This window comes from Eubalaena glacialis, chromosome 3 (genome assembly GCF_028564815.1).
Source record: "Eubalaena glacialis isolate mEubGla1 chromosome 3, mEubGla1.1.hap2.+ XY, whole genome shotgun sequence".
Classification (NCBI taxonomy): domain Eukaryota; kingdom Metazoa; phylum Chordata; class Mammalia; order Artiodactyla; family Balaenidae; genus Eubalaena; species Eubalaena glacialis.
The window spans coordinates 111,356,549-111,380,109 of NC_083718.1; the positions used below are offsets into that span (position 1 = coordinate 111,356,549).

General features: G+C 43.5%; 1 protein-coding gene and 1 pseudogene across 1 annotated transcript; both read left to right on the forward strand.

Annotated features, from left to right (window-relative positions):
- LOC133087083 (phosphoglycerate kinase 1-like) overlaps positions 1-23,561 on the forward strand; it is a 109,388-nt pseudogene that overhangs the window by 22,337 nt on the left and 63,490 nt on the right.
- On the forward strand, positions 21,648-22,379 carry LOC133088390 (eukaryotic translation initiation factor 4E type 2-like). The gene has a single exon (XM_061186298.1). The coding sequence runs from the start codon at positions 21,673-21,675 to the stop codon at positions 22,375-22,377; it is 705 nt and encodes a 234-aa protein (XP_061042281.1). The 5' UTR covers positions 21,648-21,672; the 3' UTR covers positions 22,378-22,379.

Sequence of the window (23,561 nt, forward strand, 5' to 3'; positions counted from 1 at the left end):
AGGTTACTTTACATTTCTCATGCTGTCTCCTCGGTTAAAGAAGGGGAAACCAGGCTGGGGTATTGTGGGTGGTCTGTGGGCCTCAGTGCTGGCTGCAGGCCTGACTACTGAGATTCCAGCTCTGAAAGCCCAAGAAGGCCAGCCTGGGACAGCTTCCCCCCACCCTTCCCCCTCCCGCTTCCAGCTTTTGCTTCTCTGTTGTACATGGAGGGGGCTTCAGGAGAGGAGGGATGCTCACAGGAGGCTCTCAGAGGGCCACCAGGACCAGCCTCTGGTCACAGGACTGTCCTGGAGAAGCGAAGCCAGCAGAGTAGCACGTCTACACTGGGTGTCACTCTGAGGGCTGGCACAGGTGAGAGATACAGATGAATTCCAAATGTGTTCCACAAATTGGTGAACGGCAGGTGACTAAGAGGAGCTGGGGGGTTGAAGTCGAGAGGGGTCATTCATGCCCTCCCATGGCATTGGTCTTTAGTCTGCTATTGGTCATACTTGGCAATTCCCGTCTCCAGGCTCCTCTATTACTGCTCCCTTAGAAGTGTGCTGTGGTAGAAAAAGCTTCGTCCTTGAGCAAGGTACTTAACCTTTCTATGCCTCAGTTAAATCATCTATAAAAACTGGATGAATGACAGCTCTTTAGAAGGAGCCAGCTCTGATGACGAGGATCAGACCCCCTCCACGCATGCAGCTGATCTCAGATGAGCAAATGGAGTGTCCAGTAAAGGAGCTGGGGTGTGCTGGGTGGGTTGTGAGTTCACATGTGGTCCCTGCCATCTTCCCCTGCAGTGTAAAATGATCACCCTTCGGTACAGCACAGCCTTGGCGGAGAGGTAGCAGAACCGTTATAGATCCAGTCAGATGATGGATCAGCTGTTCAGTTTTTACCTGCTCTTCACCTGTTTCTGGAGAGGAGACTACTAGTCACCTAGGAAAAGAACAGGAAGTCTAACAGTCTTCGAGGCTCAGATTATTGGAGCGTGGATTTTCCCCTTGTTGGCCATGGTCACTAGAGGTCAGTGATCAAGTCATCAAACCCAGACATCAGGTTTTCAGAGCTGGAAAATGGAAAACGGGACAGCTACATCCTGTTGGGTCACATCCTGTTCATGAAGGCAGGAAGTGGGGCAGCAGACCAAGATGGTTAGAAAAACATGACGCTTACGAGGCATTTGCACGCTACGTGTGTGTGTATTGATATGTAATTTTTTTTAAGACACTGCAAATCAAAGTCCATATATCATGATTTTGGAAGACCTCAAGCTTCTTGTGAAATAATACTGGCTAAAAGCCAACTTTTTATTATATGACTGTACTCAATCTGTAGCCATACCCATCTAAGAAGTAGAAGAATATCCTATTTGCCGTCTGGAAACTGGTCACAAGGGCACTGAGTGTTTCCTCTAGGAATAGGAATGTAATGTTGGGAATTTCTCAATGGCAGTCCTAGTGAGTATGAGATTATGGATCATGTCCAGAAATAGAAATGTTGTTGTCTCTCTCAAAGGGAAGGATGGATTTTCCCAGTTGCAAGAAGCCCATAGTCATTGCGTGAGAGGCATCTGGCTCATGCGGAATTGCTGGTGCACGGCGCTCCTCGCTCAAAACACAGCTTGTCATTCCTTCACTCAGCTACCTCAGCTGACAGAAGAGCTTCCTGGACGCAGGAATGTCAGAAGTCCCTTCTGCTTCTTTCTTTTTACCTTCACTGCTCCTATTCATCTTCTCTTTCTTGTCCCCTTTTCTGACATGTGTTTCAGTCAGGATAATGATCACACAATGGTTCCATGCTGCTTTGCATGGGGGTGGGATTAAGCAGAAAGCAATTGCCGTCTCTCGGGTTTTATGTTGATAATTAGCGTCCTTCAGGAAGTGAGAGGCCTCTTCCAGCTCTGGGCTATCCAGTAGCTCAGGACTGCAGTGTGTCTACGATAAATCAAGCATTCAAGATGGTGGTGCTCAAACTTTTGGGCTGCTGGTCCCAAGAATCTGCCTTTAAGATTTAAAAATCATGTACTTTGCAATCAGTACTCAATGGTTTGCTGAATTTCTTCTTGAATTTCCTTTACTCTATGGTAAGTAATTGTGCTAGGAATGGGCCACAATTTCTAGGAAATTATCTCTTAAGAATATCCATGCATCATGGAACTAGATGCGAGGGAACGTTCCAGGTAGGTAAGACTGCTAAAGGCTTCACCTATCACCTAGTGATTTCAGATTTTAGTATTTAGAGAAAGAGATAGAAAGAAAGCAAAAGAAAAGAATGATATTGACTACTAAGATCTATGCATGGGTAGTGTAGGTTTTATTATAAAAATTTTCAATAATGGAAATCCAACACAAATATTGCATATAATTTTAGCCCAAAATAAAATTGTGTTTTTATTTGTCCATGTGCTCTTCTAGTTCTTGTGATATGTAATTTTTAACCTGTTTATGTATCGTCATAAGTATTTTATGTCTTCACCTAAATTCATGAATAAGAGATGTTCTTTAAAAAAGAAATGACATTTAGACCCACTTTTGGTGCTCATGGACAGAGCAACAGAAGTAAGTTACAGACCACAGTAAGTTGTGGATTTCCTTTTGGCTTTGCCCATGGGGACTTCATCGTTTTCGTATTTCAGCTCGACCTATGAAAAATGGGAGTGGGTGACTAGTCACCTTCCAAACATATTGAGTGGAAAAATAACTGGTGTGTGATTTCAGTTTCACCAAGATGGAAAGATGTGGTATCAAATGCTGCAGCACTTAAAGGACCTCAGTATTGGGCAGGTCACCAGGCCTGTTATTGTCCTTTCACTTCTTTCTTTTCATTTTATTTCTTACTGTTCCCAGCCACTCCTTCCTCAAAATCCCGTGTAAATCTAAGAGCGAGGCTCCTACTTGATAATCCCTGGGTGCTGGCTGTGTGACAGGAAAGGTGCTGAGGTCTTTGCTCACATACCTCATTTAATCCTACTGTCTGATAAAGGAGGTACCATTATCCCCACTTAACAGATGAGGAGGCTGAGATACTACTGATTAATTATCTTGCTCAAGATCAGTTGGTAAATGATGGAGCTACTATTCCCACGGAGATCTGGCAATTACGTAGATGTTTCTAAGAACAGATTAGGCTCTTTTGCAACACTGCACTGCCTCAATGCAGAGCCTGGGACAGAAATGACAGAAAAAGAAGGCATGTTTTAGAGTCGGCTGCTAATTCTTTGAATGATACGATCTCTCTTTACTTTCTTTCGTTTTTGCAGCTTGGATTTACCGTCACCACCTTCTACAAGCTGGGGACATTCATTAACACACGTAATTGTTTAGAGAGTATGGTTTTATGTAATAGGAAGAGGTATTTCAGAAATGTAAACTGGAGGAAAAGAAAAAAATATTGAGTTTCCGGATATGTCGGTTCCTTTTTTTTTTTTTTTTCTTCTTCTTTTGTAACCTGGTTGATTCCATTCAGAATGTAATGTTAACCTCCTGGAGGATAAAAATAACTTCTTTTGTAATTTTACTTCATACAGCAACAACATATTGTGCTTTTTCATGGAAAGATCTATTTTGAAAAAGAATGCAAGGCACCCTCAGCCCCATGAGTAATAACTGGCAAGATGATGCTTATGGCAGATAATCACTCTAAGTCCTTTTTTGGAAGGCTTATGAATTGTTTTTTACACAAATTGCGCATGTTATTTTGTGATATGTGAAACCTCATTTAATAATAATAAAAAAACCCCAAAGGATATATGTATATGGTTTGGGGAATTCCTTTTACTTCCCGTACAGTGACTCACAGTTTAGATGTACTGAGTTGGGTAGAGGAAGCATCTCTCTATCACTGTCTCATAAAAATACAAGCTGTGAACCAGGAACAGAAACTGCAGACCTCTGCATGCTCCTCTGTCCTCCCATAGGCAGGAGGTGGCATCTGGAGATAGTATTTGAGGTCTAGCAAATGAAGCAACTGGGGGACCATGAATAGGATGATCCTGGGAAGAGGGAAGGAACAGTTTTCTTTGTGATACTTAAATTCATGACCTTTGCTTTTTATTTTTGGTATAAGTCTCCCCAGATTCAGAAGTCCAGTCACCTAATCAAACACAGCCACACAGCCAGAACTGATTCCTTATCCTGAAGTATACAAATGGCTAAACAAAACAGAAAATGGATGACTAGAATACGGATTTCCAAACTTTGAGAGTCACTAGAATTACACAGATGAACCCCAGGGAAATTTTAGGGATGATTCCTGAGGAGGTGGCTGGTCTCCTTCACCTCTGAGATTATATCATTCTATAACCACGCTGCTAGGTCTGATAAGTTTCTTCTAGGAGACAAATTTTCAGCTTCCCAGAATCTCAGAGAGATTTGACCAAAATAATCTTCTGAATAAAAACTCAATGACATACACTTCCTTTTCTTGGGAAGCAGTGCTGACAATAGCTGGAAAGAGCTGGTGACCTCTAAAGGAAAAACAAGTTTAAAGATACAACTATCATTATTCCCATTGGAGAAATATTTATAAATAGAGCCATGGGTTTTCTGCTACTGGATTTGGGCAACTTTCCTCAGAATTGTGGGTGTATTTTGCTCAGAATTTCATTGCACAAACTGGTAGGTATAGTTTGGTTCAGTTTTTAGCCAGCTGAATTTTTTGGAGTGATAATTTCATCAATAGTTCAATTAAGTTGAAATTTATAGATTTAGAAAGAGATTCTAAACATGATTTGATTTGGGTTTTATGTTTTGTGAAAATTTTTAAAATCTTTAAGTCACTCACAGAACTTTCCAAGTATAGAAGATTTGCAAAGTGTGGCCAAAGGGGCCAGGGAGGTTTACCTAGCATTTCCAAGATCCCAGAACTCAGATCCTGGGTGGCACTGAGTCTGGAAGGCTTACATTTAGAACAAGCTCCAGATAGGGGCTTCCCAATAATTTCATCTCTATGTTAATGGGAGGAAGATTCAATACAATTAGAAAGTAGAAGTCTTCTTATTGGTTTTTCAGTCTTTAAAATGCAGTAATCTTGGCTTCAAGTAATCATTGCTATAGATTTGGAAGAAAGATGGTACATAAGGGGATGGAAACTTACCTGGACCTTATGATTACTGTGGATTCTTGTGTTCTGACCCGATGACTGAGCCCTTCCCAAGTGGAATAATTGCAAAGCAGCAAAAGCTTTGAAGGAGAAGGAATCAAAGGCATGTAACAGAAGCTTTTGCATTTTCAAAATAAATTACAGGATGATGAAGGCAGGTGACCATCTTTTGTCCAAACTGATTCTCATAGTAAAAAGGATGATATCTTCTTGGGGAAAACTAAAACTGATGAAATAGGTATGAATTTAAATCTGCAAACTCAATACCAGAATTAGTCCAGTTTTTAAAAACAACTTTATTGAAGTGTAATTTACAGTTCATCCACTGTAACTGTGTGGTTTGATGAATTTTAGTAAATTTATGTAGATTTGCCACCATCACTACAATTCAGTTTTAGAATACTTCCATCATCCCCCCAAATTCCTTTTTGTCTATTTGCAGTCAATCCCCACTCCCAGCCTCCGCCCCAGGCAACCACTAATCTGCTTCCTGTCTCCATAGTTTTGCCTTTTCTAGGAATTTCATGTAAATAGAATTGTGCAGTACATAATCTTTGGTGTCTGGCGTCATTCACTTACATGATGTTTCGAGTTTCATCCATGTTGTTGCATGTGTCAGCAGTTTGTTCCTTTCCATTGCTGAGCAGTATGCCAGTGTATGGACAAACCACAGTATGTTTACTCATTCACTATTTGATGGACATTTAGGTTGTTTCTGTTTAGGGTTATTGCTGATAATGTTGCTGTGATTATATGCTTACAAGTTTTTGTGTGGACATATGTTTTCGTTTCTCATAGATAGATAATTAAGAGTGGAATTGCTTGGTCATGTGGGAAGTGTATGTTTAACATTTTGAGAAACTGAAAATATTTTCCAAATTTGCTGTACCATTTTATTTTCCCACCAACACTATATGACTTGATATAATCAGTCTTTTTCATTATAGTCATCCTAGTGGGTTAAGTATCTTATTGTCGTATTAATTTGCATTTCCCTAATGAAATTTTGAGAATTTTGAGAATCTCTTCATGTGTATATTAGCCATGTGTATATCTTTTTTTGGTAAAGTATCTGTTCAAATTATTTGCCTGTTTTCTATTAGGTTGTTTGTCTTATTGTTGAATTGTAAGAGTTCTTTATATGTTCTGCATACAAGTCCTTTATCAGAAATATGACTTGCAGTTATTTTCTCCCAATTGGTGACTTGCCTTTTAATTTTCTTTTTTTTTTTTAACATCTTTATTGAAGTATAATTGCTTTACAATGGTGTGTTACTTTCTGCTTTATAACAAAGTGAATCAGTTATACATATACATATGTTCCCATATCTCTTCCCTCTTGCATCTCCCTCCCTCCCACCCTCCCTATCCCACCCCTCTAGGTGGTCACAAAGCACCGAGCTGATCTCCCTGTGCTATGCGGCTGCTTCCCACTAGCTACCTATTTTACATTTGGTAGTGTACATATGTCCATGACACTCTCTCACCCTGTCACATCTCACCCTTCCCCCTCCCCATATCCTCAAGTCCATTATCTAGTAGGTCTGTGTCTTTATTCCCGTCTTGCCACTAGGTTCTTCATGACCTTTTTTTTTTTTTTCCTTAGATTCCATATATATGTGTTAGCATACTGTATTTCTTTTTCTCTTTCTGACTTACTTCACTCTGTATGACAGACTCTAACTCCATCCACCTCATTACAAATACCTCCATTTCATTTCTTTTTATGGCTGAGTAATATTCCATTGTATATATGTGCCACATCTTCTTTATCCATTCATCCGATGATGGACACCTAGGTTGCTTCCATGTCCTGGCTATTGTAAACAGAGCTGCAATGAATATTTTGGTACATGACTCTTTCGGAATTATGGTTTTCTCAGGGTATATGCCCAGTAGTGGGATTGCTGGGTCGTATGGTAGTTCTATTTTTAGTTTTTTAAGGAACCTCCATACTGTTCTCCATAGTGGCTGTATCAATTTACATTCCCACCAACAGTGCAAGAGTGTTCCCTTTTCTCCACACCCTCTCCAGCATTTATTGTTTCTAGATTTTTTGATGATGGCCATTCTGACCGGTGTGAGATGATACCTCATTGTAGTTTTGATTTGCATTTCTCTAATGATTAATGATGTTGAGCATTCTTTCATGTGTCTGTTGGCAATCTGTATCTCTTCTTTGGAGAAATGTCTATTTAGGTCTTCTGCCCATTTTTGGATTGGGTTGTTTGTTTTTTTGTTATTGAGCTGCATGAGCTGCTTGTAAATCTTGGAGATTAATCCTTTGTCAGTTGCTTCATTTGCGAATATTTTCTCCCATTCTGAGGGTTGTCTTTTGGTCTTGTTTATGGTTTCCTTTGCTGTGCAAAAGCTTTTAAGTTTCATTAGGTCCCATTTGTTTATTTGTGTTTTTATTTCCATTTCTCTAGGAGCTGGGTCAAAAAGGATCTTGCTGTGATTTATGTCATAGAGTGTTCTGCCTATGTTTTCCTCTAAGAGTTTGATAGTGTCTGGCCTTACACTTAGGTCTTTAATCCATTTTGAGTTTATTTTTGTGTATGGTGTCAGGGAGTGTTCTAATTTCATACTTTTACATGTACCTGTCCAATTTTCCCAGCACCACTTATTGAAGAGGCTGTCTTTTCTCCACTGTATATGCTTGCCTCCTTTATCAAAGATAAGGTGACCATATGTGCGTGGGCTTATCTCTGGGCTTTCTATCCTGTTCCATTGATCTATATTTCTGTTTTTGTGCCAGTACCAAACTGTCTTGATTACTGTAGCTTTGTAATATAGTCTGAAGTCAGGGAGCCTGATTCCTCCAGCTCCATTTTTCGTTCTCAAGATTGCTTTGGCTATTCGGGGTCTTTTGTGTTTCCATACAAATTGTGAAATGTTTTGTTCTAGTTCTGTGAAAAATGCCAGTGGTAGTTTGATAGGGATTGCATTGAATCTGTAGATTGCTTTGGGTAGCAGAGTCATTTTCACAATGTTGATTCTTCCAATCCAAGAACATGGTATATCTCTCCATCTATTTGTATCATCTTTAATTTCTTTCATCAGTGTCCTATAATTTTCTGCATACAGGTCTTTTGTCTCCTTAGGTAGGTTTATTCCTAGATATTTTATTCTTTTTGTTGCAATGGTAAACGGGAGTGTTTTCTTAATTTCACTTTCAGATTTTTCATCATTAGTATACAGGAATGCAAGAGATTTCTGCGCATTAATTTTGTATCCTGCTACTTTACCAAATTCATTGATTAGCTCTAGTAGTTTTCTAGTAGCATCTTTAGGATTCTCTATGTATAGTATCATGTCATCTGCAAACAGTGACAGCTTTACTTCTTCTTTTCCGATTTGGATTCCTTTTATTTCTTTTTCTTCTCTGATTGCGGTGGCTAACACTTCCAAAACTATGTTGAATAATAGTGGTGAGAGTGGGCAACCTTGTCTTGTTCCTGATCTTAGTGGAAATGGTTTCAGTTTTTCACCATTGAGGACAATGTTGGCTGTGGGTTTGTCATATATGGCCTTTATTATGTTGAGGAAAGTTCCCTCTATGCCTACTTTCTGCAGGGCTTTTATCATAAATGGGTGTTGAATTTTGTTGAAAGCTTTCTCTGCATCTATTGAGATGATCATATGGTTTTTCTCCTTCAATTTGTTAATATGATGTATCACGTTGATTGATTTGCGTATATTGAAGAATCCTTGCATTCCTGGAATAAACCCCACTTGATCATGGTGTATAATCTTTTTAATGTGCTGTTGGATTCTGTTTGCTAGTATTTTGTTGAGGATTTTCGCATCTATGTTCAGTGATATTGGCCTGTAGTTTTCTTTCTTTGTGACATCTTTGTCTGGTTTTGGTATCAGGGTGATGGTGGCCTCGTAGAATGAGTTGGGGAGTGTTCCTCCCTCTGCAATATTTTGGAAGAGTTTGAGAAGGATAGGTGTTAGCTCTTCTCTAAATGTTTGATAGAATTCGCCTGTGAAGCCATCTGGTCCTGGGCTTTTGTGTGCTGGAAGATTTTTAATCACAGTTTCAATTTCAGTGCTTGTGATTGGTCTGTTCATATTTTCTATTTCTTCCTGGTTCAGTCTCGGCAGGTTGTGCATTTCTAAGAATCTGTCCATTTCTTCCAGGTTGTCCATTTTATTGGCATAGAGTTGCTTGTAGTAATCTCTCATGATCGTTTGTATTTCTGCAGTGTCAGTGGTTACTTCTCCTTTTTCATTTCTAATTCTATTGATTTGAGTCTTCTCCCTTTTTCTCTTGATGAGTCTGGCTAATGGTTTATCAATTTTGTTTATCTTCTCAAAGAACCAGCTTTTAGTTTCATTGATTTTTGCTATTGTTTCCTTCATTTCTTTTTCATTTATTTCTGATCTGATCTTTATGATTTCTTTCCTTCTGCTAGCTTTGGGGTTTTTTTGTTCTTCTTTCTCTAATTGCTTTAGGTGCAAGGTTAGGTTGTTTATTCGAGGTGTTTCCTGTTTCTTGATGTAGGCTTGTATTGCTATAAACTTCCCTCTTAGCACTGCTTTTGCTGCATCCCATAGGTTTTGGGTCGTCGTGTCTCCATTGTCATTTGTTTCTAGGTAGTTTTTGATTTCCCCTTTGATTTCTTCAGTGATCACTTCGTTATTAAGTAGTGTATTGTGTAGCCTCCATGTGTTTGTATTTTTTACAGATCTTTTCCTGTAATTGATATCTAGTCTCATAGCGTTGTGGTCGGAAAAGATACTTGATACGATTTCAATTTTTTTAAATTTACCAAGGCTTGATTTGTGACCCAAGATATGATCTATCCTGGAGAATGTTCCATTTGCACTTGAGAAAAATGTGTATTCTGTTGTTTTTGGGTGGAATGTCCTATAAATATCAATTAAGTCCATCTTGTTTAATGTATCATTTAAAGCTTGTGTTTCCTTATTTATTTTCATTTTGGATGATCTGTCCATTGGTGAAAGTGGGGTGTTAAAGTCCCCTACTATGATTGTGTTACTGTCGATTTCCCCTTTTATGGCTGTTAGTATTTGCCTTATGTATTGAGGTGCTCCTATGTTGGGTGCATAAATATTTACAATTGTTATACCTTCCTCTTGGATCGATCCCTTGATCATTATATAGTGTCCTTCTTTGTCTCTTGTAATAGTCTTTATTTTAAAGTCTATTTTGTCTGATATGAGAATTGCTACTCCAGTTTTCTTTTGATTTCCATTTGCATGGAATATCTTTTTCCATCCCCTCACTTTCAGTCTATATGTGTCTCTAGGTCTGAAGTGGGTCTCTTGTAGACAGCATATATATGGGTTTTGTTTTTGTATCCATTCAGCCAGTCTGTGTCTTTTGGTGGGAGCATTTAATCCATTTACATTTAAGGTAATTATTGATATGTATGTTCCTATTCCCATTTTCTTAAATGTTTTGGGTTTGTTATTGTAGGTGTTTTCCTTCTCTTGTGTTTCTTGCCTAGAGAAGTTCCTTTAGCATTTGTTGTAAAGCTGGTTTGGTGGTGCTGAACTCTCTCAGCTTTTGCTTGTCTGTAAAGGTTTTAATTTCTCCATCAAATCTGAATGAGATCCTTGCTGGGTAGAGTAATCTTGGTTGTAGGTTTTTCTCCTTCATCACTTTAAGTATATCCTGCCACTCCCTTCTGGCTTGCAGAGTTTCTGCTGAAAGATCAGCTGTTAACCTTATGGGGATTCCCTTGTGTGTTATTTGTTGTTTTTCCCTTGCTGCTTTTAATATGTTTTCTTTATATTTAATTTTTGGTAGTTTGATTAATATGTGTCTTGGTGTGTTTCTCCTTGGATTTATCCTGTATGGGACTCTCTGTGCTTCCAGGACTTGATTAACTATTTCCTTTCCCATATTAGGGAAGTTTTCAACTATAATCTCTTCAAATATTTTCTCAGTCCCTTTCTTTTTCTCTTCTTCTTCTGGAACCCCTATAATTCGAATGTTGGTGCATTTAATGTTGTCCCAGAGGTCTCTGAGACTGTCCTCAGTTCTTTTCATTCTTTTTTCTTTATTCTGCTCTGCAGTAGTTATTTCCACCATTTTATCTTCCAGGTCACTTATCCGTTCTTCTGCCTCAGTTATTCTGCTATTGATCCCATCTAGAGTATTTTTAATTTCATTTATTGTGCTTTTCATCGTTGCTTGGTTCCTCTTTAGTTCTTCTACGTCCTTGTTAAATGTTTCTTGCATTTTGTCTATTCTATTTCCAAGATTTTGGATCATCCTTACTATCATTATTCTGAATTCTTTTTCAGGTAGACTACCTATTTCCTCTTCATTTGTTAGGTCTGGTGTGTTTTGACCCTGCTCCTTCACCTGCTGTGTGTTTTTCTGTCTTCTCATTTTGTTTATCTTACTGTGTTTGGGGTCTCCTTTTCTCAGGCTGCAGGTTCGTAGTTCCCATTGTTTTTGGTATCTGTCCCCAGTGGCTAAGGTTGGTTCAGTGGGTTGTGTAGGCTTCCTGGTGGAGGGAACTAGTGCCTGTGTCCTGGTGGATGAGGCTGGATCTTGTCTTTCTGGTGGGCACGTCCACGTCTGGTGGTGTGTTTTGGGGTGTCTGTGGCCTTATTATGATTTTAGGCAGCCTCTCTGCTAATGGATGGGGCTGTGTTCCTGTTTTGCTAGTTGTTTGGCATAGGGTGTCCAGCACTGTAGCTTGCTGGTCGTTGAGTGAAGCTGGGTCTTGATGTTGAGATGGAGATCTCTGAGAGATTTTCGCCGTTTGGTATTACGTGGAGCTGGGAGGTCTCTTGTGGACAAGTGTCCTGAAGTTAGCTCTCCCACCTCAGAGACACAGCCCTGATGCCTGGCTGGAGCACCAAGAGCCTTTCATCCACACGGCTCAGAGTAGAAGGGAGAAAAAATAGAAAGAAAGAAAGAAAGAAAGAAAGAAAGTGAAGTAAAATAAAGCTATTATAAAGCCAAGCTATACAGACAAAATCTCACCCAGAAGCATATACATATACACTCACAAAAAAAGGAAAAGGGGAAAAATTAATATATCCTGCTCCCAAAGTCCACCTCCTGAATTTGGGATGATTCGTTGTCTATTCAGGTATTCAACAGATGCAGGCACATCAAGTTGTTTGTGGAGCTTTAATCCGCTGCTTCTGAGGCTGCTGGGAGAGATTTCCCTTTCTCTTCTTTGTTCGTACAGCTCCCGGGGTTCCGCTTTGGATTTGGACCCGCCTCTGCGTGTAGGTCGCCTGAGGTCGTCTGTTCCCCGCCCAGACAGAACGGGGTTAAAGGAGCAGCTGCTTCGGGGGCTCTGGCTCACTCAGGCCGGGGGGAGGGAGGGGTACAGATGCGGGGCGAGCTTGCGGCGGCAGAGGCCAACGGGACGTTGCACCAGCCTGAGGCGCACCGTGCGTTCTCCTGGGGAAGTTGTCCCCGGATCACGGGAGCCTGGCCGTGGCGGGCTGCACAGGCTCCCGGGAGGGGCAGTGTGGAGAGTGACCTGTGCTTGCACACAGGCTTCTTGGTGGCGGCAGCAGCAGCCTTAACGTCTCATGCCCGTCTCTGGTGTCCGCGCTGATCGCCGCGGCTCGCGCCCGTCTCTGGAGTTCGTTTAGGCGGCGCTCTGAATCCCCTCTCCTTGCGAGCCGCGAAGCAAAGAGACACGAAAAAGTCTCTTGCCTCTTCGGCAGCTGCAGACTTTTTCCCAGACTCCCTCCCAGCCAGCTGTGGTGCGCTAACCCCTTCAGGCTGTGTTCACACCGCCAACCCCAGTCCTCTCCCTGCGATCCGACCGAAGCCCGAGCCCCAGCTCCCAGCCCCCGCCCGTCCCGGCGGCTGAGCAGACAAGCCTCTCGGGCTGGTGAGTGCTGGTCGGCGCCGAGCCTCTGTGCGGGAATCTCTCCGCTTTGCCCTCCGCACCCCTGTGGCTGCGCTCTCCTCCGTGGCTCCGAAGCTTCCCCCCTCCGCCACCCGCAGTCTCTGCCCGCAAAGGGGCTTCCTAGTGCGTGGAAACCTTTCCTCCTTCACGGCTCCCTCCCACTGGTGCAGGTCCCGTCCCTATTCTTTTGTCTCTGTTATTTCTTCTTTCTTTTGCCCTACCCAAGTATGTGGGGAGTTTCTTGCCTTTTGGGAGGTCTGACGTCTTCTGCCAGCGTTCAGTGGGTGTTCTGTAGGAGCAGTTCCACGTGTAGATGTATTTCTAATGTATCTGTGGGAAGGAAGGTGATCTCCGTGTCTTACTTTTCCGCCATCTTCTTCTCAAGTCCGCAATTTTTATATAATTATAATATCACTGTAGAAGTTATTTTGAACTTTAAAATACTAATCTTTGGATAAGTTGGTGGAAATTTCTTAGTTTGTTGGAACTTAAACCTAATTCCCTAGAGCTTTAATTTATGTGCCTTGGCTTTCCTTTGTGGACCTTAAATATAAATCTTTTGAATTAAAAAAAAAATTATAACATAGGTTTGTGTTTAAACAACATTAAAGTGGATTTTAAAAAACTAGAATTAAAAAAAAACAAAAGCAAAACTAGAATTTTATAAATTTAATGGCCAGTTTGTAAAATTAGATTACAGATTAGTAGCTGGATACCTAAATGGTCAGAACTGGCAGTTGTTACCATCAGCCTTAATAGCACACATAGTGTCAACCATAAACTGTTTGTTTAATGGTAATCTCCTTTGTTAGACTCTAGGCTCTGTGAGGCCAAGGCTATGTCTGTCTAGTCCACAGCAATATCCCTAGTGCTTGCTTATTGCCTGGTGCAGGCTTGGTTCTTAGTAAAATTTGAATAAGCCAATGAGTGGTTCATTTACTGGGAGGTTTGGGGGTGGCCATGCATCCATCCATCCATTCATTCATCCATCATCAGATACCTTATGGAGAACCTGCCATGCACCAGGCACTTTGCTGAGCACCACAGACACAGGGTTGAGCAGATGTAGCCCACCCACCCTGGGAGGAGGAGCTTGCCACCTGGTGGAAAAGGAGTAAAGTCCTTCACCATGGGCCCTCAAACACCTCTTCCATGGATCTCTTGCCTGATGGTCTACTATGGAAGCTATTCCTTTGTATCAAGGCACTGTTCCTTTAAATCACAAGTATGCTGGGAGATGGGCTTGTCAGTCATTCACAGTTCAGGGCTTTTGAGAACTAGTTTCTCAAATTTTGGAGGGGATGGGGAGAAGGCAGGTCATACAGCCATGGAAGGAGCATTCAGGGAATCATTTTCTCCCTTCTCTGTAGCAGGAGGCCCCAGGCCGTGGGGAGGCAGCAGTGTAACAGCAAACATGCTCAGTTGGCTGAGTCCATCACCACCTGTGAGGTGACAGGCAGCTCAGGTGCCTTACCTGCCTAAAGGCAATGCAGATCAAATGGGGCTGCAGGTATGTTGGGCCCTGGGAGTCACACCGGCCATGCTCTCCCCCCATCAGGGAGGAGGCCAGCCTCAGACCTGCTGCTCTACAGACGCCTCTCCCGTGCAGCTTCTTCTCTAGAGGAAGCCCTTCTGGTCTCCTGCACCAGTGCCACAAGAACACTAGCTGGGTCTCCTTTTCCCTCCATCTTGTGGGCAGAGGCTGGAGCTGAGCTCCCAGCTGCCCCAGGCAGGAAGGAGGCTGTGCTGGAGAAAAGTCAGACCTGGGGGGAGAGGCAGAGCTGGAACCAAACTCTACTTTATTGCCACACAGTCCCAGCCACCAGGGCAGCCCTCCTGGCCCCCTGCAGCTCCTGGCCCTGGGGCACTGAGCCTCCTGAGAGGCGGCCCACAGAGGCCTGCCATGCTCTGTCCTGTCTAGCAGGACCTCATTTCAGTCACATGAGCATGAGGACAGGCAACTCCTCCCTCCTTCCCTGACTCACATGGAGGTGATTGTGCAGGGCTGCAGTCAGGGTGTAGGTGGGGAGGGGCTGGAGTGGAGGCCTCACTTTGCCTCTCCCTCAGCTCCGGAGGATTCCCAGTTTCTAGCTCATTCTCTGTGTAGTTCTCACGCTGTCTCCTCTCCTAGTGAGGTGGACCCGAGAGGAGGAGAAGCGCTCAAATTAACACAAGGCCAATGGCTCCCTCAGCTGGTCTCAGACAGGAAGCTCTGTCTCTCAGACCTCAGAGAAGGCTTGGGGAAGGGAGGAAAGGTGGCCTTCCTACGCTGCATCCCCTCAGGAAGCATGCATAGCGTCCACGTGGTTTTACCTGTTAGCAGTGCCATAGTTTAAAAAAGTTACAGTATAAAAATTAGAGTTGGCATGGTTGAGGAAATGAGTTCTGCTTGTTGAGTATAAATCTGAATGCAAGGAAATAACTGCTCATTTCTGTAAAAGATTTTATTCAAGTATTAATTTCACCCTGTATTTTAAAAAGACAAGTGCTTGAACATTGATTTTTCACATTCAGATGTGAAGCAGGTAGTAAAGGTGTTATTATTTCTATTTCTGACAGGTGGGGAAACTGGGGCTGCAGAGAAGCCATAGGACCTTCCCTGTGGGAGAATCTTGAGTCTGTGCCCTGAGCTGGTTCTTGAGGACTATGGTCACACGAGCCAAGTCTGAACATCGCAGAATCCTGACACACAGTGAGTTCTTAATAAATGCCAGCCAATCAGAGCCCCTCCCCCTTTACATAACTTCTCTGGTGTCCTATGCTTTTCCTCTTAGCACGCCATGCACCAGGCAGTTGACTCTTGAACTACATGGTTTGAACTGCGCAGGTCCACTTATACACGGATCTTTTTCAGTAGTAAATACTATAGTACTATACAATCTGCGGTTGGTTGAATCCGAGGATGTGGAACGGTGGATAAGAAGGAATCATGTATATGGAGGGCTGACTATAAGTTATACACAGATTTTTGGCTTCGTGGTGGGTCAGCGCCCCTAACCCCTGTGTTGTTCATGGGTTCAATGTATATACTTATTTGTTCAACGTCAATCCTTCCACACCCATTTCTTTTTTTTTGGAGTATAGTTTTTTCAGTTTCAGGTGTATAGCAAAGTGAATCAGTTATACATACACATATATCCACTCTTTTTTAGATTCTTTTCCCACGTAGGCCACTACAGAGTGTTGAGTAGAGTTCCCTGTGATATACAGTAGGTCCTTATTAGTTATCTATTATATGTATAGTAGTGTGTATATGTCAATCCCAATCTCTCAATTTATCCCTCTTCCACCCTCCATTTCTTTTTTCTTTTTTTTCTTTTTTAGATTTTCTTTTTTTTTTAAAAATTAATTAATTTATTTATTTATGGCTGTGTTGGGTCTTCGTTTCTGTGCGAGGGCTTTCTCTAGTTGTGGCAAGCGGGGGCCACTCTTCATCGCGGTGCGCGGGCCTCTCACTATCGCGGCCTCTCTTGTTGCGGAGCACAGGCTCCAGACGCGCAGGCTCAGTAATTGTGGCTCACGGGCCCACTTGCTCCGCGGCATGTGGGATCTTCCCAGACCAGGGCTCGAACCCGTGTCCCCTGCATTGGCAGGCAGACTCTCAACCACTGCGCCACCAGGGAAGCCCCCTAGATTTTCTTTTTTGATGTGGACCATTTTTAAAGTCTATATTGAATTTGTGACAGTACTGCTTCTGTTTTATGTTTTGGTTTTTTGGCCCAGAAGCATGTGGGATCTTAGCTCCCCGACCAGGGATTGAACCCACACTCCCTGCATTGGAAGGTGAAGTCTTAACCACTGGACAACCAGGGAAGTCCCATCCCATGCTCCATTTCTTGAAGACAGATACCAAATCTGTTTTGTTCAACACCTGTGTGCTAGCAAATTGCCTGGCACAGTGGAGGCCCTCGCCAAATAGGTTCTAAAGTAATGAATGAAAAACAGTCTTTCTCATAGCAATTCTGCACAGTTGTGACACTTGGCCACTTTTTGCCTCAATTGCCAATTAATTAAATGGGAGTAATATATCCTTTCTCAAGGATCAGTTGCCCTTCTAAAAGTTGGGAAATGCTGATGCTTGGGAAATGCTGATGCTTGGGAAATGCTGCTGTCCCCATGGAGGTTCCAGTCTGGTGTGCTGGAGAGCACTCTCCCAGAGGCTCCACAATGCCACGGCCAATTTCTTCTCTTTCCCCACCCATGTATTAATTGGAAGGAGATGTTATCTTTCACAAGACCCAATAAAATTCTTAATTTATACCCCAAACAGAAGTTGGGACATTGCTGTGTTACGAAGGAAAATCAGATCAGAAACTATCTCAAGGAACTCCTGAAGTAGAAGCCCTTTGAAGGCCACCATTGGTCTTGGATCATTTGTCTAAAATCTTCTGTTGTGCTCTCTTTTCCATGCCCCAAGCCAGGCAATGGGAGTCCACTCAGAGGCTATCCAGCGTGCAGACACTGAGGCGTGTGGTAATGAGGACACCGTGTGTGTGTGTGTATGTGTGTGTGTGTGTGTGTGTATGTCCTGGAAGCAGACCAGGTGCTCAGGGAGAGGCCTAAGGATCTCTAGTAAGTCTTGAAGGACAAATGCAAATTAGGAAGCAAAAGAAGATGTTCAAGGTCAGGAGTCCCCAACTCCCGGGCCACGGACCAGTACCAGTCCGTGGCCTGTTGGGAACCGGGCTGCACAGCAGGAGGTGAGCGATGGGCAGGCGAGCGAGCAAAGCTTCATCTGTATTTACAGCTGCTCCCCATCGCTCACATTACCGCCTGAGCTCCGCCTCCTGTCAGATCAGCAGCGGCATTAGATTCTCATAGGAGCGTGAACCCTACTGTGAACCTCGCATGTGAGGGATCTAGGTTGTGCACTCCTTATGAGAATCTAATGCCTGATGATGATCTGAGGTGGAGCTGAGGCAGTGATGCTAGCGCTGGGGAGCAGCTGCAACTACAGATTATCATTAGCAGAGAGGTTTGACTGCACAGAGACCATAATAAATCAATGCGCTTGAATCATCCCGAAACCATCTCCCCCCACCCCATCGGTGGAAAAATTGTCTTCCACGAAACTGGTCCCTGGTGCCAAAAAGGTTGGGGACCACTGTTCTAGGTGAAGAGGACAGGATGATGAAAGCCACAAAGGTGTGAGAACTCCCAGCAAGTCTGGAATCCATCTCTGCATGTTTTCTTAGGGTGTGTATATGGATTAGTGGTTACTGTTTGTTCCAGGTGACAATGCTTTCTCACCTTGGAGTGTCTGCAAGAGTGGTTACCCAGTGTGATTCTGAGAAACCACACTCCTGGCCAGCTGATGCCAGTGGGGGGATGAGAAGGCACTCCATTTCCAGCTACTTCCTTAACAGGGATCCCAAAAGAGCACTGTATTGCTATATTTATGATTCAGTTTTTGGAAATGGAAAGACCTCTTGCCAAATCCCTGTCAACAGAGGTGGGAACTAGGATGGGGTGCCCAGGGCCTGGGAGAGGTGAGTGGGCTAAACCTTGGGGTTTCCCAGAATTTCAGAATTAGAAGGGGCTGAAATGGGTAGGTTGGCTGGCCTCCTCTGGACGCTGATGTCTGAGACCTCTGTGGAAAAGTCCAGTGGGTTGCACGCTTGCCCTCTGGCTGGCTTGTGAAGGAGCACGGCCTTAGACAGTTTGGGCCAGTTTACCTTTAGGGTGGACCACTGGGCAGTAGGCCTGGGAGAGACACACCCTCAGATCAGCCTGTTCCTCAGCACAGGAGGTTGCTTTGTTTCCCTCAAGGCTGGTCTGCTTATGTTGACACTGATTCTTCTTGTAAAATGATGCATGGGCAGGGTTTTACTCACAGGTGAAAAGACCATAAGGCATGGATCTCCGTGAGATCATTTTGCTCCCACCTGGGAGGTAAAGCCTTCTTTCTAACTCAGGCTGATACAGGGTTTTGTACCACCATCGTCACCATAAACTAATGAGTAGCCCATTTTCTTATTGAGGCTCCTACAAGTTACCACATTTCCGGGGTGTCCAACTCTCACCAGCAGCTCAGGTTTCTGTCCCAGTGAACTAATGTTCTCATCAGTAGTTCCCTCTGATAAGCTGAGGAAAGTGGAGAGTTTAAGGACTGAAAACTAATTGGGGAAAGTGGTCACTTAAATTTCCTACCCGATCAATGATCCCTTTGCTCTAGTCTAGCCTTCTCAGGATTTGGGGTGCAGTGAGAAGTGGATCTGCTATTTATCTCACATATTTTCATGTCTCCGGGCTCCTCCTTCACTGGAACCACAGACTGGAAGGGACCTTCGGGATGATTTAGCCCACCCTGCATCATGCATTGAGCTCAAAGGCCCAGAGACGTTATGCCTGAGAGCACACAGTTATTAGTGAAGGGATGGACCCAGAACCCAGGCTTTTTGACGTCCAGCTTAGTGCTCAGTCCACTAGCCCACACTGCCTCCATGCTCATGTTCAGCCCTGGGTATTTTATTACCTTCTTTCCCCCAACCCTTCGTGGCTTTGTAACCATAGCACAGTGGTCTTTATGCAGATGATACTTAGGAAAAGTGTAGCCTAACTTTTGATTTGCTGTGGGTTGTCATGTCAGCTTGCAGGAAATGCACTAGAAGTGTGTGGGAAAACACTGCAAGGCATCCTCCATGACTTCCACATTCGGTTTTCAAGGAATGGGGCAGTGATATCATTCATTCTTGAACAGAAAAAACAAACCAAACTTGTTTTCAGGGTCTAGCACAACACTTCACACAGAGGCTGGAATTCCCCTACTGGCCATCATGCTGAGTACAGGGCATCACCACTACTGTAAAGTCTCTGGATCTTTTGGGCTTAAATGGAAAAGCATCATCTCTAAGGTGGGGAAGAAAGTACAGGCTTTGTAGTTTCACATAAGTAAAATCCAAGTAACATCCCTTGGAATATTAGCTACCACTGTGGCCTGCTTTCTATGTGTCAGTTATGGTGTTCCTATTAACTCATTCAGTGCTCAGCCCTAAGTGGTGAAATTATATTATTCCCAATTTTATGAATGAGAAGAGTGAGACTCAGTTGCTTGTCCAAAGTCATAAGGTAGAGTGTTGCAGAACGTGGAATCAAATTGGCTGACTATAAGCCCTCCAATCCAGAAATGTCTGAAGACATGGCAGGAGGGCTCCCAGGGATAAAGGCCACTGAGCCGCCATCTCCTGCCAGATGCTGGGCTTCTGTTCTCCACGCTCAGACTCCTAACGGGGACAGCAGAACACTTGTTCACGTTCTCACCTCCATATCCTACCCCATGGAAGGGTGAAAAAGAAGCAGAGGAGATCCAGCCACTTCCACTTGCCCTCTCAATGTTTGTCACCATGAGCTGCAGCAATGAGGATGGGCTGGACTCTGGTGTGATGGGTTGGCACATGGTCTCAAGTTTCTGGTGCTGGGGTTTGGAACACAGCTGCACTTGCTCCGGGGAGGAAGAGGGATGCTATTTACCAGCACCAAGTCTCTGAACTCATTCTAGTGACCTTTGAGAATTCACTCTCTATGGGAATAAAAGTTATGGAGAAGGAATTTTTTTATCCTCTACACACGTCTAGGTCGAATTATTATTGCCAAATAAAACAAGTATAATTTTCCCCTCCCATAATCTTAAACAGACATATTCTAGAAACATTTTGTCCATGTCTTCAGAAGATTGCTTTGCTTTTTCTGGTGTCAGGTCAACAGAAAAATGTGACACCCTGGTCGTGAAAGCCTGGGCCAGTGTTTGAGCGCTATCTGTATAACTGGTGGATTTTATTTTGTTATTACTTTTTGTTTGCCCTTCATCATACACTCCTCAATAGAACTAAAGACACTCTCTGTTCTAAGGAAGCTCATGATCTAATGATGCCATTGGGAAGTCACTGGTTTTTATTGTGGATATTTTGCAAATCAAAAAACCAAAAAAGGTCAATGCAAGTTGTAATCCATATAAATAAACCTATTAAGAAGGAAACAGGAGAAGCTACAAAGTGTCACAGAGATTTGTTATTCTTGGAGTTTGTTTTTCTCTCTGTAAGGAAATAGGTTGGTTTTTTTGGTTTTGTTTTTAAAACCAATTGCAAAAAAACCCCATTAAACGTGGTGGGAGGATGTACCCATAGGACCACTTTATAAGGAGCAATGAGCACTTGAAAATTATCAATATTCCTTTAAATTTAGGAACACTTTGAGTGCTCTGAGTGAATAAATGAGAGAGAGTAAAGAGCTGGGTAAATATGCAAACTCCATTCTGCAGTTAGTTTTCTAGAGGGATGCTCAGTTATATAAGGAAGTGAGCAAAGGTTAGAGAGCTAGAGTCCAGATGATTCTACCCAGAAGGTTTTCCCAGAGCAGTGGGGAAGAAGAAGGATGCCATTTCCTTCTTACTATCTGGACTAGCTGGAAATCCCCTGGTCTGGTGGTTCCACTGGTGTGAGGAGCGTCGCCATCCCTCCCTGCTCTTCCCCTTCCCCACCCTGCTCTTCCCCTTCCCCACCCTTGCCCTTTCATAATTCCCAAGGAACCTGAAGCCCTCAAGCCAGTCAAGCTCACTGAGACTCTGTGTATCTCCCAGGATCTTCTCTGACACATGGAAGAAGAAGGAATATTTCTTAGTTCGATGATTTGCTTCTAGTTTATTTAAGGGTCAACAGCCAAAGGTGAAAAAGGGATGTAAAGACTAGATCTAAGTGAGGCAGTGGCGACGGCGGCGGCGAGAGGATGAACAACAAGTTCGACGCATTGAAAGATGACGACAGTGGGGACCAGGATCAGAATGAAGAAAACAGCACACGGAAAGATGGTGAGAAGGAAAAAATGGAACGAGACAAGAGTCAGAGCAGCAGCAAGAGGAAGGCTGTTGTCCCTGGGCCAGCAGAGCACCCCCTGCAGTATAACTACACTTTCTGGTACTCCAGGAGAACCCCTGGCCGTCCCACCAGCTCACAGAGCTACGAACAGAATATCAAACAGATTGGCATCTTTGCCTCTGTGGAGCAGTTCTGGAGGTTTTACAGCCACATGGTACGTCCCGGGGACCTGACAGGCCACAGTGACTTCCATCTCTTCAAAGAAGGAATTAAACCCATGTGGAAGGATGATGCAAATAGAAATGGTGGCAAGTGGATTATTCAGCTGCGGAAGGGCTTGGCATCCCGTTGTTGGGAGACTCTCATCCTGGCCATGTTGGGGGAACAGTTCATGGTTGGGGAGGAGATCTGTGGGGCTGTGGTCTCTGTCCGGTTTTGGGAGGACATTATTTCAGTATGGAATAAGACTGCCAGTGACCAAGCCACCACAGCCCGCATCCGGGATACGCTTCGGCGAGTGCTTAACCTACCTCCCAACACCATTACGGAATACAAAACCCACACCGACAGCATCAAGGACAATTCAAGCTTTCGAAATACAAAAATCACATTGTGAAAGTACACAAGCTGGCAATCATCCTTTTCTGTATGTGTGTGTTTGTCCAAAACGGATGGGAGGTCTCCGGCTGGCCCTTTCATCTGCTCACTGAGGGGACGTCCCTGAGCCTCGCGCTCCCCTTTTGCACTCATTCCTGGAGGACGGATTCCGCTAGACACCCTCCAGCATCGCTGGAAAAAAAAAAGCGGAAAAAATGGAAAACGTGACTTTGTAATAGACAAACTTTTTTTTTAATGGGGTTCTGTGGGGGGGAGTTCAGCCTTTCCTTTTGCTGTGTGCTGTCCAGATGCCTCCCGGGCACCCTGTCGTGCTCTCCTCTGCTGTACGAAGGGCGTCGTGACCACGTGTACAAGCCAGAGCTGTCGACTGAGCGTGATCAGTATTATGAATGTCTGTGCATCCAGGAAAAGCTTTTTGTTGGAGAGTCCCGGAATAGCTATAAATGCTATCTTCTAGATCTGCCATTAAATTATTGGGACATTTTGTTTAAAAAAAAAAAAGAAGACTAGTTCTAAACATTGTTAAGGTAGAAAACTGGTACTTTGAGAGTCTGCATTTCTGCATTCAAGGGTAGAAATGGAAATTTACCTTTGGGGCACCCTAGTCATTTTTGAAGAAACGGCTAGGTGGCCCTTCCTCCATTATGCTGGCCGGTATAGCAGCAGGTGACCTTGTTTTCCCATTTTGGAATATCTGGGGGGTGCATTTTGTTCATTGTTGTATCTGTAGCACCAAGAGCTGTGCCTGGTGCAAAACAGATAAACATCTGTAGGAATGAATGAATGTTTGCTCAGTGGAGGTAATTCTCTTAGGCTGCCAAGATGTGAGGGCTGGGAAACATGTCTGAGAACCCTGCATGGGAGCTTGACATGCACTTTTTAAGAAGTTATAGAATTAATAGTGACTGGAAAGAGTTGAAATAGCACTCTTGGCACCACAGTTACTGTAGGCACTTATGGCTTGACCTGAGGCCTTTGCACAGTCTGTCACACTGTTTCCACTGAAAACGCATCTGAGTCCCAAGAATTGGCTTATAAGTGACCTTGGGAAATACAAACCAATCTTAGTTGAAACCTGCCTGAAACTCTGGTTCAGCTGTGGCTGTTTAGCAATATGTCCACAAATAAGGCATTGCTGGGAAACCCGATGGCCTTTATTCTTGTGGTTTGCTCCTGGCAGGA